Source organism: Aspergillus bombycis, assembly GCF_001792695.1.
Source record: "Aspergillus bombycis strain NRRL26010 chromosome Unknown contig00004, whole genome shotgun sequence".
NCBI classification, from domain to species: domain Eukaryota; kingdom Fungi; phylum Ascomycota; class Eurotiomycetes; order Eurotiales; family Aspergillaceae; genus Aspergillus; species Aspergillus bombycis.
This window is the reverse complement of record NW_019170006.1, coordinates 241,805-256,836: the sequence shown is the minus strand read 5'-3', so window position 1 is coordinate 256,836 and position 15,032 is coordinate 241,805. Positions and strand designations below refer to the sequence as shown.

General features: G+C 47.3%; 5 protein-coding genes across 5 annotated transcripts; 4 read left to right on the top strand and 1 right to left on the bottom strand.

Annotated features, from left to right (window-relative positions):
- Window positions 1–163: 163 nt before the first annotated feature.
- ABOM_001117 (putative MFS multidrug transporter) lies at window positions 164–1,975 on the bottom strand (the record flags this gene model as incomplete). The annotated part of the gene is made up of 4 exons (XM_022528247.1): window positions 164–310; window positions 371–828; window positions 891–1,779; window positions 1,835–1,975. 4 exons carry the CDS (start codon window positions 1,973–1,975, stop codon window positions 164–166), a joined length of 1,635 nt encoding a protein of 544 aa, XP_022394054.1.
- Window positions 1,976–2,229: 254 nt separating this feature from the next.
- Window positions 2,230–4,166, top strand: ABOM_001116 (uncharacterized protein; the record flags this gene model as incomplete). The annotated part of the gene is made up of 5 exons (XM_022528246.1): window positions 2,230–2,387; window positions 2,455–2,521; window positions 2,587–3,201; window positions 3,377–3,503; window positions 3,562–4,166. The coding sequence occupies 5 exons, from the start codon at window positions 2,230–2,232 to the stop codon at window positions 4,164–4,166; spliced, it is 1,572 nt and encodes a 523-aa protein (XP_022393916.1).
- A 3,285-nt stretch (window positions 4,167–7,451) lies between these two features.
- On the top strand, window positions 7,452–8,882 carry ABOM_001115 (uncharacterized protein; the record flags this gene model as incomplete). The annotated part of the gene is made up of 4 exons (XM_022528245.1): window positions 7,452–7,652; window positions 7,705–8,009; window positions 8,070–8,394; window positions 8,448–8,882. 4 exons carry the CDS (start codon window positions 7,452–7,454, stop codon window positions 8,880–8,882), a joined length of 1,266 nt encoding a protein of 421 aa, XP_022393908.1.
- A 2,180-nt stretch (window positions 8,883–11,062) lies between these two features.
- ABOM_001114 (uncharacterized protein) lies at window positions 11,063–11,742 on the top strand (the record flags this gene model as incomplete). Its single annotated transcript, XM_022528244.1, has 2 exons — window positions 11,063–11,622; window positions 11,676–11,742. The coding sequence occupies 2 exons, from the start codon at window positions 11,063–11,065 to the stop codon at window positions 11,740–11,742; spliced, it is 627 nt and encodes a 208-aa protein (XP_022394055.1).
- Window positions 11,743–13,223: 1,481 nt separating this feature from the next.
- Window positions 13,224–14,899, top strand: gatA (4-aminobutyrate transaminase gatA; the record flags this gene model as incomplete). The annotated part of the gene is made up of 4 exons (XM_022528243.1): window positions 13,224–13,474; window positions 13,535–13,570; window positions 13,632–14,794; window positions 14,853–14,899. The coding sequence occupies 4 exons, from the start codon at window positions 13,224–13,226 to the stop codon at window positions 14,897–14,899; spliced, it is 1,497 nt and encodes a 498-aa protein (XP_022394051.1).
- Window positions 14,900–15,032: the final 133 nt, after the last annotated feature.

Genomic DNA, 15,032 nt, shown 5'->3' with positions numbered 1-15,032 from the left:
CAGGTTGACGACAAGCAAAATGAGATTGGTCTGAAGCAGCTGCAGCCATGCAATCTAAGGTTTAGTCCAGGCGCCAATCCAGGTTCCAGACGGTCTTAGATACAAAGTATGTTTCTGCTTGGAGTGGCATCCCCAGTGAACCATGGGCAGCAACGTTGATTCCTCACACAGTGGCCTGCTTGTCTGACTGAAGCTTATCAGTTTGCTCTGTGCAATGTATATTGTTATCTTCCTGTGTTGGGCGAGTATTGACCCATGGAATTCCGCCGGATAGAATAAATGCCAGAGCGCTACCAGCTATTGGAAGATACTAGTAGAGTCAGCATCGCCAGCTTAACACGGAGGTGACAAGATTAGAAGATTAACTCACAAAGATAGTTGTGATAGCTTTATTATATGCAATAATAATATCGGCTAAACGGTCCGGAAATGCTTGTACAGCAACTTCCCGTACCCGCAGAGTTCCAGTATTAAGAAGCATCTCGATCTGCTTATAATCCAACAATGCCTGATCTCGTAGCTGTCTTTTCAATTCGTTCTGAAAGATAGCGCCTCCTATACTTTGCATCACCGCACTTCCAAAGTATTGCGTAAAGAGAACAGTCGCTATCCCGACTGGAACATAGTTAGGTCTGTCCTTCAATACAAGCTGAACTGTAAGTAAAGGAATCTGGGCTGCAAATCCACAACCCAGGCCCTGGAAGATCTGATAACCAATCCACGATGCGGACGTTGAGGATACAGTAAAAGTTGTGTAAAGCCCGTTCGCAATACAGAGAAAGGTAGAACCAATGAAGAGCCACGGATTATAATATCTGAGGTGTTTGGCTATAGCAATACAGCGTCAGTATAAATTTTTGTGAAATGATGAGAATATATCCTGTCCTTACCTAGTATTCCAGAGACAAGGGATCCAAAAACCTGAGTACAAACCGAAGGCAGAAGCATAACTCCACTGCGAATAGGGCTTGCAGACTTAACAAGTTGAAACCATTCCGGTAGATAGTAGACCGGAATGACAAATGACCCCAAAAACAAAAAGGCAAATACAATACTAAGCATTGTCGATCTGCCCCGCAGAAGTACGATTGGGACCATAGCTTGATCCCCCATGTAATATTCCCAGAAGATAAAGATTGTTATCATCACTGCAAAGCCGATAAAGAGTCCGATCACTGTCGCTGAGTCCCAGGGATATTCGCCACCTCCCCACTGTAAGGCCAACATCACCATAATGATAGAGGGTATAAAGAGAGCACATCCGATCAAATCGAGCTGTTTTAGGAAGGACACACGTTGGGCCCTAGTATTTTGAGGTGGATGGAAAAATAAAAGCAACGTCACCACAGTCACTGCTCCTGCTGGAAGATTGATTAGAAAGCACCACCTCCAAGTATATTCAGCCAAAGCGCCTCCGATAATTGGGGCGACAACAGTTCCCAGGGTATAAAGAGAGGTTATCAGCCCAGTGAACAGTGGACGCTGCTGAGGGGTTGTTATCAATGCAATAACTGAGAGACCACCCGACACTACCCCAGAGCCTCCAGCACCAGCGACTGCTCTTCCGATTATGAACATTTCGGAACTGTTTGCTACACCACAAATCAGAGATCCTAGAAGGAATATGCCGTAGAACCCGAGGTATGTCCATCGCAGCGACAGTAATGACGAGAGCTTGCCACTGATAGGTTGAAGAGCGCACATCGTGAGCGGATAGGTAGCTCCATACCAGCCGATATCTGTTGTAGCATGGAAGTGGGTTGATATTGAAGGAATGGCCTTTGAGAGGTAACTTTTAGTTCCATAAAAAAATCAAGTAATAGAACCGAGAGACTTTCAATGAACTCACAGTAGCAATAATAGAGACATCCAATGATATCAGGAAAGTGGCTATTATAATTCCGGCCAAGATGCTATAGAGCTTCACAGAGCCGACCGGCTGTGCTCTGGACATCGCGTCAGGACTTGAGGACATTATCAACAAGGTTGACCAAGATTTCAAACCATTGTGTTAGTTGTCTATGACAATGAAGTTATTCGAAATGTTACCGCAGGTTTTATACTGTCCCTGGTCTCCTAACAGTTTACTAAATTAGGTAGTCTGTTGGCATAGTAGGCCGAGGCCGACTCCGACTCCGCGCCGCGCGCCGCGTTGGCCTCTGCCACCGGCTTCTACCACAGTGCCACTCATCACCCTGGAATCAGAGCTATCTCCCAATACAAAGAGCAATGCAACCTAAAGCTCCCTCGAGGCGGCATGCATGTGTACGATGCATTCAGTTGAAAGTGAAATGTGTTCCGGTTGAGAATGGACGGTGTCAACGATGTGCGAGACTCGACCGACACTGTGCTTTTCCAGACGGCTCGCGTAGGAATACAAGCATCAGGTTAGCCCAATGATCATATACACCTGTGTTGGGGTAGGCTGTCGGGTAACATTCTCTCTTTCTCCAGAAATAGCCGCGTCGATATCATCCAGCATCAGATCGATACACTTGCTGCTCAATTATATACTGAAAAGGTATCCTATTTCAAACTGATGCGTCCCCTTCCCTACCAGAAGACTATCTCAACTGTTTCAACTAGGGCTCGAGGGTGGGACTGCCACCTACAACAGAAACGCCATCCCCTTCTACCATCAGTAGTACTTCGTTACAGCCAAGCCCTGTACCTGAACCGTTTAACGATTTTATTACCCGGGGACTTCTCAATATTACTCAGGGTGAAGAACTTCTCTTGAAGTTCCGTACTGACTTGATTCCCCTGTTTCCATTCGTTATTTTACCTGAAGTGAACTTTGTTGAATTGCGCAAGCAGTCTCCATTCCTTCTCTTGTGTATAATAACAGCTTGCCTCGAGCACAAGCCCACTCTACAGCAGAAATTGGAATCTGAAGCTCGAACCGTTGTCTCTACCCGCATAGTAATGAATATGGAGAGGGACATGGATACACTTCGGGGGTTACTGGTTCATATCGCATGGTATCACGATCCTTGGCGTATCTATCATACCCAGGTGTACATGCTTCTCCAGATGGCTATGGCCATCGTTGTTGATTTGGGACTTGACAGATACAACAACTTCAAAATGCAGTGTATCTCTTATAATGGAAAAGGGACGGAGGAGTTACACAAAGGACAAGTACTATATCTGACTTCTGATGGGCAGCGTGCCTTCTTAGGGCTGTTATCTATGTTCCAAGTGAGAGCTTCTAAATTACAGTACAGTGATATTAACTAACAGAATAAGAGCCTCAATATTCCGGCGACAGCTGACCATGAAACATACAGACTAGGTCGAGTATTGTGCTGATAGCTTAAGGCAAGGGACGGGGTATCCCACTGACCAGTCTCTAAAAGCATTAATGAAAATCCAGTCGCTTGGGCAGCAATCGGAGCTAGAGGTCGAAGACCCTATCCGTGCGATGAGCAAGGACGAGCTGTTCCAGTCTATGGACGTGCTTGAGAATCAAATCGAGCATCTTCTTGTACAAGAAACACAGTGTAATGCCTGTATATCTATCTGAGACTGATTAGTTTCACCATTTACTGATTTGACTAGGGTCCCTGCGTTTTGAGCTCAAGGCAATTCCTGCCATTGTTCTCGGGCATGCTCTTCGGCAACAAAGAGATGTCCATCGCCAGTATGAGAAACAGCAACGGCTCACCATTGCGCGTTCCGCGTTCAATATTGTGATGATATTCCTTGCATCGCCGGCTTCGGTCACACCTAATCTCCCTATGTTCAGTTACACATCCATCTGGTACGGCCTTCTTGTTTTATCGAAGCTGAGCTTGCTTTCGGATACCGCGACAAGAGGCAAGGCAGTCGAAGTCTATAACAAAGATATCCACAATCTCGGCCTTGCTGCTATGCAGAAAATGGAGGCAATGTCACGAAGAAACGATGTTTGGGATAATTGCCGTACAGTGATTGGATCCATGCTCTCATGGTTAGAGAGCAGTCGGACACAGCCCCAATCAGTACAAGTTCGAGGAGATACATCAAACACCCAGGACGCTGAGAACGCTCATATGTTACCACAACCAATACCCGAATATCCCCCTCGAGCCACAGAGTCTGCAGCGGTAGTTGAAGATTGGGATGCTACTGTATGGCAACAGATGTTGCAAGATTTGACCTGGATAGAACTACCGGTGGAGTAGCAGTTCACTGAAGATCTAGCCTATATGCATTGAAAGCAACATAACCTTTATACCCCTGTCCACCGGATTACGCAGGCTGAATTATGTTTGGTTTAATCTTATTGAACTATGGTAAACACTAACTGGGATCGCAATCTATCACCGCGCCTGCGAAACGGAAGCTTTTCGGTCTCACTTCCCTATCGCTGACCGGTGTACATTCAGTAGCCTGCATCGATGCGATAACGCTATCAATTCTCTTTTCCTGGGACACTGGCTACGTGCATTAGAACATCCACTTCAACAACCCAACAAGCTTTCAATTGTATTCTTGTTTTTGAAAATAGGACCTCAAGTGAAGGTGATTGGTTAAAAAGTTCATCCAGGGGATATTCCGTTCCGTTGGAACAAAGCTTGTTGAGCTTCATCAAAAACGACTCATCGCTTCGGCAGATGATATCGGAATGTGCTTGATGTATCTTCACATACTGCTTTACAGAGAGACCCTTGCATGAAGAGAGGACCCTCCTTGTGGTATCTAGACGAAGCAAGGTTTCTTTTAGATGAAGTTATATAGATTTTCTCGCAAAACCATACATGATGGAACAAGGACAGTGTCCCTACTCATGTGCTGGTGTACTTGACTTGTGTATTTGATTTGGAGTGAAAGAGCTCGGATTATTGGGAGATTTGCCCTGTTTATGCAAGTGGCTCGGAATTTGGGGTGGAGTGCGGTGTTATTATCCCACAGCTAAGAAATAGGGGCAGCAAAATTGGCTCAGCTCAGGTTATAGTAACCACAAGCCTTAGCAACCACAATCCATAGTAACCACAAGCATTGGTAACCACAAGCCATAGTAACCGCAAGCCAAAAGACGAATGTCCCAGTTGATTCGAATCATTGCCATTGAATGATGGGAAATTCGTTGGTGTCCACTTATGATCTGCCGGCACGCTCCCAGAGCTTCTTGGGATAGACCCTGCCCACCATTGACCCGGCCAGAGAGATATCCACCTGACATGATCTACACTGAAGGGTTCTTCTCCCAAAAAGAAGCCCCTTTTGAGGGCATGGATATCGAATTAACCGCTCAGAGTGGGTACAATGGTACCTCTCTGGAGGAAGAGTGGCGAGTACGAAATATTTCCACCAGGTACGGATGAGACGGTGATGTCATAATTCATTGGCCAGACTCAAATATGAGATTCCTCGACAAGTAGTTGATCTACCTAGTAGGTGATATGGTTCAATGTTCGGCTGAACGGAGTTGAACTTACTTAAGCCGTAACCTTAACCTTATCATTTCTGCAATGCGATGGTATAATGCTGAAAAGTTGCTATAGGGCGGAACTGGCGGATAAGTTGGATTGACAGGTGTGGCTCGAGTTCTCGTTTTTTTCTCTTTTCCCCTCATTTTTCGAGCCAAAGGAGAACAGTCTTGTAGGGCATAGTCCTTCTAGTTAGATGTTATGGCCCTCAGTTAAGAATACAGTTGTACGTGGTCCAACTTTTAGTCTATGAGATAGCCGAGACCATCAGATACCAAGTCCTCATTACAGTGATGTACATCTTATATCAAGAACGGGGCCGGTCAGTGATAGTAAGGGGGGGTTTTTGAAAAAAGTAAAAAAAAAAAAAAAACAGATCGTTAGCTGTGTCATGACTCATGAGGGCCGAGGAAATAGCAAGCTACTAAATAAATGACTAGCTGAGGCTTGCCGAGGAAACACATGCAAAACACCGGCCCAATTTCAATGTTTGACTCGATTGCCTTTTGAGTTCATGAAACCATTGAGTCGAAACTCGACCATGGTATTAGATCGTTGGAGATACTTGTTGGAACCTTCCACCGCTGTTCTTTTCTTCTCTTGTTCTTGTTTACCTCGGGCTTTGTGTCTTGTAGTCTTTTCCCTTAGAATTGGGAATACCTTGTGGGCTCTAGGCTTCGAGTCAGGTGGTCTGCTACCCAAATAGTGTTAGTCCCCTCCACATATAATAAATACTGTACTATTGCCACGGTGTGAGGCCTCGGTACTGGTTTTAGCCACGTTGGAGTGAAAGGGAACCCACTCAAACAGGCGCGGGGTTGTTCCATTCCGTCGATAGTACGTAAGGTAAACGAGAAAATATAGGTGAGGCTTGACTGCCCGACTTCGCTACCAAGATCTAGTCCTATCTTTCCAGTGGCCCCACCGTACTGATCATTGGGGTATAGCACGGGAGGACACGGACTTGAAACTACGTATTACTAGTAGTGGACCAAGTAGTGGACTAACTGCTTAAACCCATGACAATGGCTAGGATAGTAATATGCTATAATACGAGGAAGGCATAATAGATTATTAGTGCATGGACCGTGGAAAAGGCAATGTAATGCGATTGGTCGCCAGCCCTCGTGTCCACGGGACTTGGCAATTGCTTCAGTGAACTCGCAGATGCGATGGCCACTAATTGGTCCCTGTCTTCCAGGGGGACGCGTCGGTCGGCTGAATGTCCTCGAATCAGCGACGTTACGCCCGGAAAATGTCACTTCTCCCAGGTACTGGAATTTCTTTTTAACTTTTCGGACTCGGTGGCTCCCAGCCAGGGGTCCAGACGTTGCTGCGACCATTAATGGTCCATCATTAGATCGGCCACAAACCACGGTGGAGCAGAACGTGAACGATGGGTCACGGATCTGCCTATCACCATGCTTCTCTGAACGTGAAACCCCGGTAGTATTCGGATTTGCTTCTGCTTTTGCCATCGCGTGGCAGCACACTGCACAGGGGAGGGGCAGTCCGGCCTTCCTCGAAAGCCTATGGTGTGCCTTCTTTCGAACCTACTGCAGTGAATGCAGTGGCTCCAGACCTGGGTCGGTCATGGGGGACTATAAAAGGCCAAAATGCTAGCCCACAATTCACCACGAGCGCTGTCCCCCGGTTCTCAAAAAAGACATTATTGATCGGCGTCCCTGGTTCCAAAGGGACAAGGATTGATATTCTCGCGAATTGGGCTGTCATACGCTGGCTGGTCTCAATCCAAAAGTGGGCGTGCCCTGCTTCTGGGGCACTGATTAGAGAGTATATCATCTGGCCAGTCTCCTCATGTCGGTATTCCACTTCGATCGATCCATCTCCTCTCGCTCTTTACAAGCCTTGACACGACGTTGACACCCTAATGATGGCCTATACGATCCTTACCACTCGATCGGGACGCTAATGGCAATTACCATATCGGACTGAATAACAAAAATCGACATCGTGCAGCGACAAGAAGAACTACCATCAGCAACGACTTACCCTTGTCCGGACTAACCACGAAACATGAAGCTTCCCCCAGCCGATGTGTTGGCGACATGGCCAACACCCAATTATATTGACCCTACCACCCGTGGGGATTCTGTCCTTATCGTGACCATCGTCTTTGCTGCCATAGCTTTTGTCGTAACTTGTCTCAGACTCTATACTCGCTTCAAGATAACATGCAGCCCCGGTATCGACGACATTCTAATCGTAGTCGCGCTGGTATGTTACAAAAGAACCATGGCCTTACTAGCTGACTCTAACCTGTTACTAGGCCTTTACGGTTGCGATGTGCGTGGTCATTTGCTTGGCCACTGAACGATATGGATGCAACAGACATATATGGGACGTCCCGTTGGAGTGGCTTTCAACTGCCTCAAAATTCAACCTCCTTTTTCAAATCCTCTTTTCCCTATCATCCAGCATCACGAAACTTGCGCTCTTATGGTTTTGCAAACGACTACTCGGAGCCGGTAGCAAGGGTCTCTATACTACATACAATATAGTTTTGATCGGGGCAATGGTCTTGGTGGCACTGCTGTGTATCATCTTTTTGTTTGTATGCATTTTCCAATGCAGGTATGTTTACCTTCTCTCTATCTGCCTCTTCTTGCTTCTCACATTTCGTCAATTTGCCAGCCCGATCCATGCCTACTGGGACTTTCAGCCAACATACCCTCATCACTGTTTAAATGACGGGGCCGTTGTATTTGCCGCCAGTGTCGTCAATATCTTTACCGACTTTTTATCTACGGTAATCCCAATGCCCTTGATCTGGAACCTTAAACTGCCGGCCCGGCAGCGAATTGCTGTGATGTCCATTTTCAGCCTTGGAATTGTGGTCAATGTTGCCGGTACCGTTCGGACGGTCTATGTGTATAAGAGTATGATCGCCTCGTACGACATGACTTGGTTCGGTTGGCCGGTGTTCCTTGCTGCATCCATAGAGATCAATCTGGGATTGGTATGTCTAAGTTCGCAAAATCCCTTCTGGGAAACAATTCTAATATTCATCAGATCTGTGCCTCTGCACCCGCATTGAGACCTCTCGTTGCATTTTTCTTGCCACGGCTACTCCAGTCCACCCAGAGATACGCGTCTGGGTATGGTCAAAGTCGTCCTCAGAAGTTATGGTCGTCGGTCAACCCGTCTAGGCATTCTACCAGACCCTCCAGGGGCCGATCGCATCATCATCATACTGACAGCCAGCTGGAACGATTTGAGGTCTACCGAACGGTTGAGATGGAAACTTGGACCGAATCCCGGAATCCAAGCGAGCCGACCGATAATACTCATAGTATGCCAGCTAACCATGCCCGTGTCACAACCCCCAACCACGATTTCGATCTCAAGTACAACACTGCGGTATACACATCGCCTGGCAGCGAGAAGTCTTCGGCATCTCTTACCCGGCAAACCAGCTCACCGTTCAAAGACAAACATTCTATATGACACTCCTTCTACTTTTCCTACCATCATCATGTTCCAATAAGCATTGACTGCTACTTTACGATCGCTGAGCTCGATTTCTCTTTACGAAACCGCACGTTTCCCATACCTTATTTCGCCCCGCCGTACATTAACTTCTTGTACAATTAAACACTACATGTATTAATACATACGATCCACATCGGACATTCCCAAATAAAAGAGAATGAATACTAGAATACGAACACACCCGAGCACTGTATACTTCCACCCTCCCTACGCAAAAGCACACAGGCAGGCTCCACCACAAAGCCCTTGTGAAATAAATCCCGCCATCCCCACCATCCCCACACTTCCGAAATAAACCCGTTGATGTCGACGCCAGTGTGGCATGATTCCTGGTTAACACGTCAGTATTATTACTAAAAGATTAAGGATGGATGCAGGTCCATACACTATAAATTACGTGCATATCTAGTCGTATAGATCCCTGCTCGCCCAGAATCTAGAGAGCGAGCTCGGCCGATTTTCGCAAATCGTGGTAGACTACCCCGTAGAATGCCCGGCCTCCGTCGGCCGGCAATCTCCGTGGAATACGAAGCACCAATGATGAATACTAGCGCTGGGCGGAGATGTATCAGGTTAGAAGGGGCCCTGCGCAGATCTCTGTAGGGCCTGGATTGCCAAGAAGCCTATTAGCCTAATACCCTCCATAACGGTAGGAAGTTACTGACATTTGATACATCGTTATCGTCAGGGATATGACTATCGAATGTCGCGATTATGTTATCCTTGTCACTACTATTCATAACATTTGTGTACTACTAACAAATGTACTGATGTCTCATTAACTTGGAATTTCTTCTACTGAGCACTAGGCCGTGCTTACTACTAGTACTCGTAGGTGCAGCTGCAGCTGCAGCTGCATCTGCACCGTTGATTGATCTTCCTTCTTACTAGTAGCTTGATACTTATGTGAGATTGTGGAGTCTACTATAGGTATCCTCTCCTTTAGTCTCATTCAGCTCACTAGTACCTAATAGAGCAAGCTACTGAGATCTACCCAATATGTTCGGGTCTTGGCCAATTTGGAAAGACAGCATGTGAGTCAGCGGAGCAGATGAGAAGGCTAAACAAGGTATCTTCATTTTTTCAAGGTCTGACCGAGAGGTGACCAAGGTACACGAATTGGAAATCCCCTATTTGAACAATAGACTCCTTTCCTTTCATTGATCCCCGTACTAGGTGCATATGTTAATTGTCTCAGCTGCTATGAATCACCGTATGATCCAAGCATATCTTAGGCGACTCGAGACTATCTTTGATCTCAGTAAACACTCCCTCGTTGAAGCCTTTTCAAGCAAATCCCTAGTAGGCACCACGGATATGTCCGCTTATCCTCAGGTTTCGCCACGATAGGGTTACATGCAAGACAAAAGGCAGCATAGACGGCTACAATCGAGTATTGTCTTCGGTGGTCCTTCAAGGCCCAGTCTACTTACGTTCTAGACTTCTGGTGTGATCCAGGCTAGTCCACCCGGTCCACATCTCTCGTACTCAACAATCCGATATTGGCAATAACAGCCACTGCTATACTCGACTATCATTCCATGCAGACTGGCATTGCAATGGTAATCATTTGTGACTACTAACTTCTCCAACCTGCGAAATGTAGATCAGCCTGGATCTAAACTGTCTGTCGTCGACCAGTCACTCACCTGATAGAGTGGGCATCAGCAGCAGTGGCTATTAACGTGTAAAGGCAGTATCCTGTTTTGAATAATGTCACACTACTGTGTTACCATAGACCCTCCATCAATAATGTCATGCTAGGGCCAGCTCAACTTCACGCCGTGTGCCTCAGGAGGGAACGAAAGCAGTACTATCGTCAATCTCATGTGTAGTAAATTTTCTTTATTCTTTTACTAACAAGGGTTATAAAGAAAGTAGTTTACATGCCACCATCGATATGCACCTTCTAGTTGCAGTACTACACATGGGTGCCTTATTAATATAGGTACCAGCAGAAGTCGTCATGATTACCATGATATGTGTTGACTTGAGATGAGTCACAGAAAAAGGTTTTTACTGTTATAGTTGCAGATGGGGAGTCTCTACCCAACTTTCTCGCAGCATACAACAAGCACAACGCTAACCACCAAATAACAAACCATACAGCAACTGAACATCATCCTTCAAACATAATGGCACAAGTATCCATCCTAACACAGGATATTGCACCTATTCCTCTGGAATATGCCCCAGCACCTACAGAGGACGAAATGCATCCGTGGTACCAGGCATCTCACCTGGGTCTAGATCAGCCACTTCTCAGAGTCTGGGATTGCCACTCAGGTGTCAAGCCGACATCAACAATCGGCATGTATTCACGATGTTCAAGTCAACTACTAGATACTTTCGAGACCGGGGCAATATCGTTAGCCATCCACGCCCATCATGGCGACCAGGCACCAACCCCGTACATCTCATTCACTACATCCCCAGGGGCTGCACAGAGATTTGCCAAAGTAAAGGCATGGAAGAGAGGCTCTCAGATGCTTACGGTTATCAATCCCAGGGTCCGAGCGGCCAAAGGCCGACACCTTCTCAGTATGGTTAGTGAAATGCGTTACTACGGGGTACGGGATCCACTTGGCATGTCTTATGAGGACTATCAAGATGAATATCTCTGTCTCTGGGTGGTTTCAGGAGAAGAGTTTGTTGGACATTGGGAATGGGGCGAGCTCGCTAAGATAGATGATTAGTACGAGGCCATTATCCCACCTACGTTTAGAGAGTATAACAAAAGATCTACAGCCCGTTCCTCAGCAACCAATTTATCGAATTTAGTGGATTCCTTGCCAGATACATCTTCAAGTGCTAGAAGAAGATTAAGAGGACGGGCCAATAATATATCGGACGAAGGCGACTCTCTTCATTTAGAATGCTCACCTGATGAGCGTCAGGACTCGTCGAGTGAGGGATATAGCAAGTTATTTGAGGTCTATAGTGATCTGAGCGACAGCTACTACGAGGCTGAGGCTAACGCAATCGCCTGTTTTCTCAACCCCTCCGAGGATGATTACTAGTACTCGAGCTGTGGATTGGTGTTTCTAGATATTGAGTAACTAATATTTTGCTGGGTTGTTGGATATATCCTCCTACAAGGCTAGGCCAACCGCCGATGTTTGCTTTTGGTGGAGTCCGAATTTGCTAACAATATGCTGACTTATACAATCTCTCTGTGACAAATGAAACTAAATGACGGATTCGATATGGCTTACATCAATATCTCGCAGATAGGATTCAAATTTATTCTACTTAAGTAATGATAACATATTAATCAGTACAGGATCGTTTCGGCATGTGCTATGTTGAGTTAGCGACTACTTGTACTACTAACCTTCCATCCATAATGTTGGGCTATTTTCAAGGCGAGTAGATGCCGTTCGTTAACTACTAAGGTGTGACATGGAAAGAATTCAACGATTGTCCTGAATATATATAATTTAGAAAGCAATGCATATGCTCAGCACCAACGGAGGAGATTGGTACGCATGTAACATCTACATGATCTTATCGCTGGCACGAGACTAGACCGGCAATATGTGATACGAGTAGTTACTACTAGTACTGAGTACAGTTATAATGCTAGTTCTGTTACTGAGAAGTTTAAGCTGTGTATTACGGATGAGATCTTCTGTGATCACGCGCGCGTGCCAGTCCTTATCGCACTGATAAACGTGACGTGACGTCTTATCGCTTATCAAATTGGGGAAGACTCCAGCTAAAGAACTTCGACCCTAGAGGGAATGGACACACTCCCTATATTTATGACAAACATCAATTGATGTTGAGAACCTTTGACTAACATCATTTGCAATAGATTCCGGCGAAGACCTTCTTCATTGGGACACTTATTTGGCCAGAGATGATTAGCCAGACCATTTCCCTCTCCATGCCCTTACTTTGCTTTTATCGCCGACGGCGGTGGCAGATCGTATCCTGATTGGTCCAAATCGCCGACGATAGCTCCCCCCGGCCGCGGGGCAGCTCAACAGAGAGCTCCAAATTCGCCGGCATTCCGCTCAAGACCTGGAATTCTTGGTGATATAAGACGAGTTGGGCGCCGCAATTCTCCTTGTTCCTTCGTATTCAACTCAATTTTCCTAATATACCCCGGGCGGATTCAATTGCCTTGTGACTCGAGCTTGGTTGAGCTGTGATCAAAGCAATAGAGCTCTTATCTACCTTATCACCGTCTCCCCACATCTGCTGCCAGGAGTATTCTTCTCCCCAACCCACGCAGCGGGAGAATCGCCACACCTCTGTACACCCTCATTTTCTCATAGTACATCCGTCATAATGGCCTCTATTGCTCGCTCCAGCCTCAGATTGCGTTCGGTGACGCGGGTGCCGACTGCCCGCACCATCAGCACCACCCCGCACCTTCGTGCGGCGGCGAAGCCCTTCTTCGCTGATGAGCCGACTGCCCCCAAGTTGGCCACCGCCATCCCGGGCCCTAAGAACAAGGCTGCCACAGCTGAACTGGACAAGGTCTTTGACGTGCGAAGCTTGAACATGCTTACTGATTATTCCAAGTCGATTGGTAACTAGTATGTTCCTTGTTTTGCGGTAGCATAAGCTTGCAGCGACAGTGGCTAACAATGTGCTAGTATTGCTGATCTGGATGGAAATGTCCTCTTGGATGTGTAAGTTCTGCTCTAATAGCGTCTCCGTCTTCCATGCCTTATCGCTAATCTTGATCGCCAGCTATGCTCAGATTGCTTCGATCCCTGTTGGCTACAACAACCCCCACCTCACTAAAGTTGCTCAATCGCCCGAGATGATTACCTCTTTGATCAACCGTCCAGCCCTGGGCAACTTCCCCTCTGCTGACTGGGCTAATATCCTGAACACTGGTATCCTCAAGGTGGCCCCCAAGGGCCTGGACCAGGTCTTCACGGCCATGGCCGGATCTGACGCCAACGAGACAGCCTACAAAGCCGCTTTCATGTACTACCGTCAGTTGCAGCGTGGAGGTCCCGAGAAGGAGTTCACTGAGGAGGAGCTGAAGACTACCATGACGAACCAGGCTCCAGGCTCTCCCCAGCTGTCTATCATGTCATTCAAGTCTGGTTTCCACGGTCGTCTCTTTGGCAGTCTGTCCACCACCCGCAGCAAGCCCATCCACAAGCTCGATATCCCCGCCTTCGACTGGCCCCAGGCGCCTTTCCCCTCCCTCAAGTACCCGCTTGAGGAGCATGCTCAGGAGAACGCCCAGGAGGAACAGCGCTGCCTCCAGGAGACGGAGCGGTTGATCAAGGAATGGCACAACCCTGTCGCCGCCGTCGTTGTCGAGCCCATCCAGTCCGAGGGTGGAGACAACCACGCCTCGCCTGCCTTCTTCCGTGGCCTGCGCGAGATCACCAAGCGTAACAACGTTCTTTTCATCGTCGATGAGGTGCAGACCGGTGTTGGTGCCACTGGCAAGTTCTGGGCCCACGACCACTGGAACCTCGAGACCCCTCCCGACATGGTCACCTTCTCAAAGAAGGCCCAGACCGCCGGTTACTACTACGGTAACCCCGCCCTGCGTCCCAACAAGCCATACCGTCAGTTCAATACCTGGATGGGTGACCCCGCTCGTGCCCTCATCTTCCGTGGTATCATCGAGGAGATCGAGCGCCTGAACCTCGTCGAGCACACCGCTCAGACGGGTGACTACCTGTACTCTGGTCTCCAGCGCCTTGCTGAGAAGTACCCCGAGCATCTGCAGAACCTCCGTGGCAAGGGCCAGGGAACCTTCATTGCCTGGGATACCCCCAAGCGTGATGAATTCCTTGGCAAGGCCAAGGGTGTCGGTGTTAACATTGGTGGAAGCGGAGTGAATGCTGTCCGCCTCAGGCCCATGCTGATCTTCCAGCAGCACCATGGTAAGTCACATCTCTACCCTAGTTTAAATATGTTGAACCGATGCTAACGTGTCTGCAGCTGATATCCTCCTGGAGAGCATCGAGAAGATTATCAAGCAGCTGTAAGGAACTTGTGGTTTGCATGATTGGCATTTTCCATTAAATTTGCATCTCTTTCTGTTTCCCTAATGTGGCAGATTCTGGCGTTCAATGTTGGGTTGGGTTGGGTTTCTCCGTGTCTGATTGGCACGCTATCTAC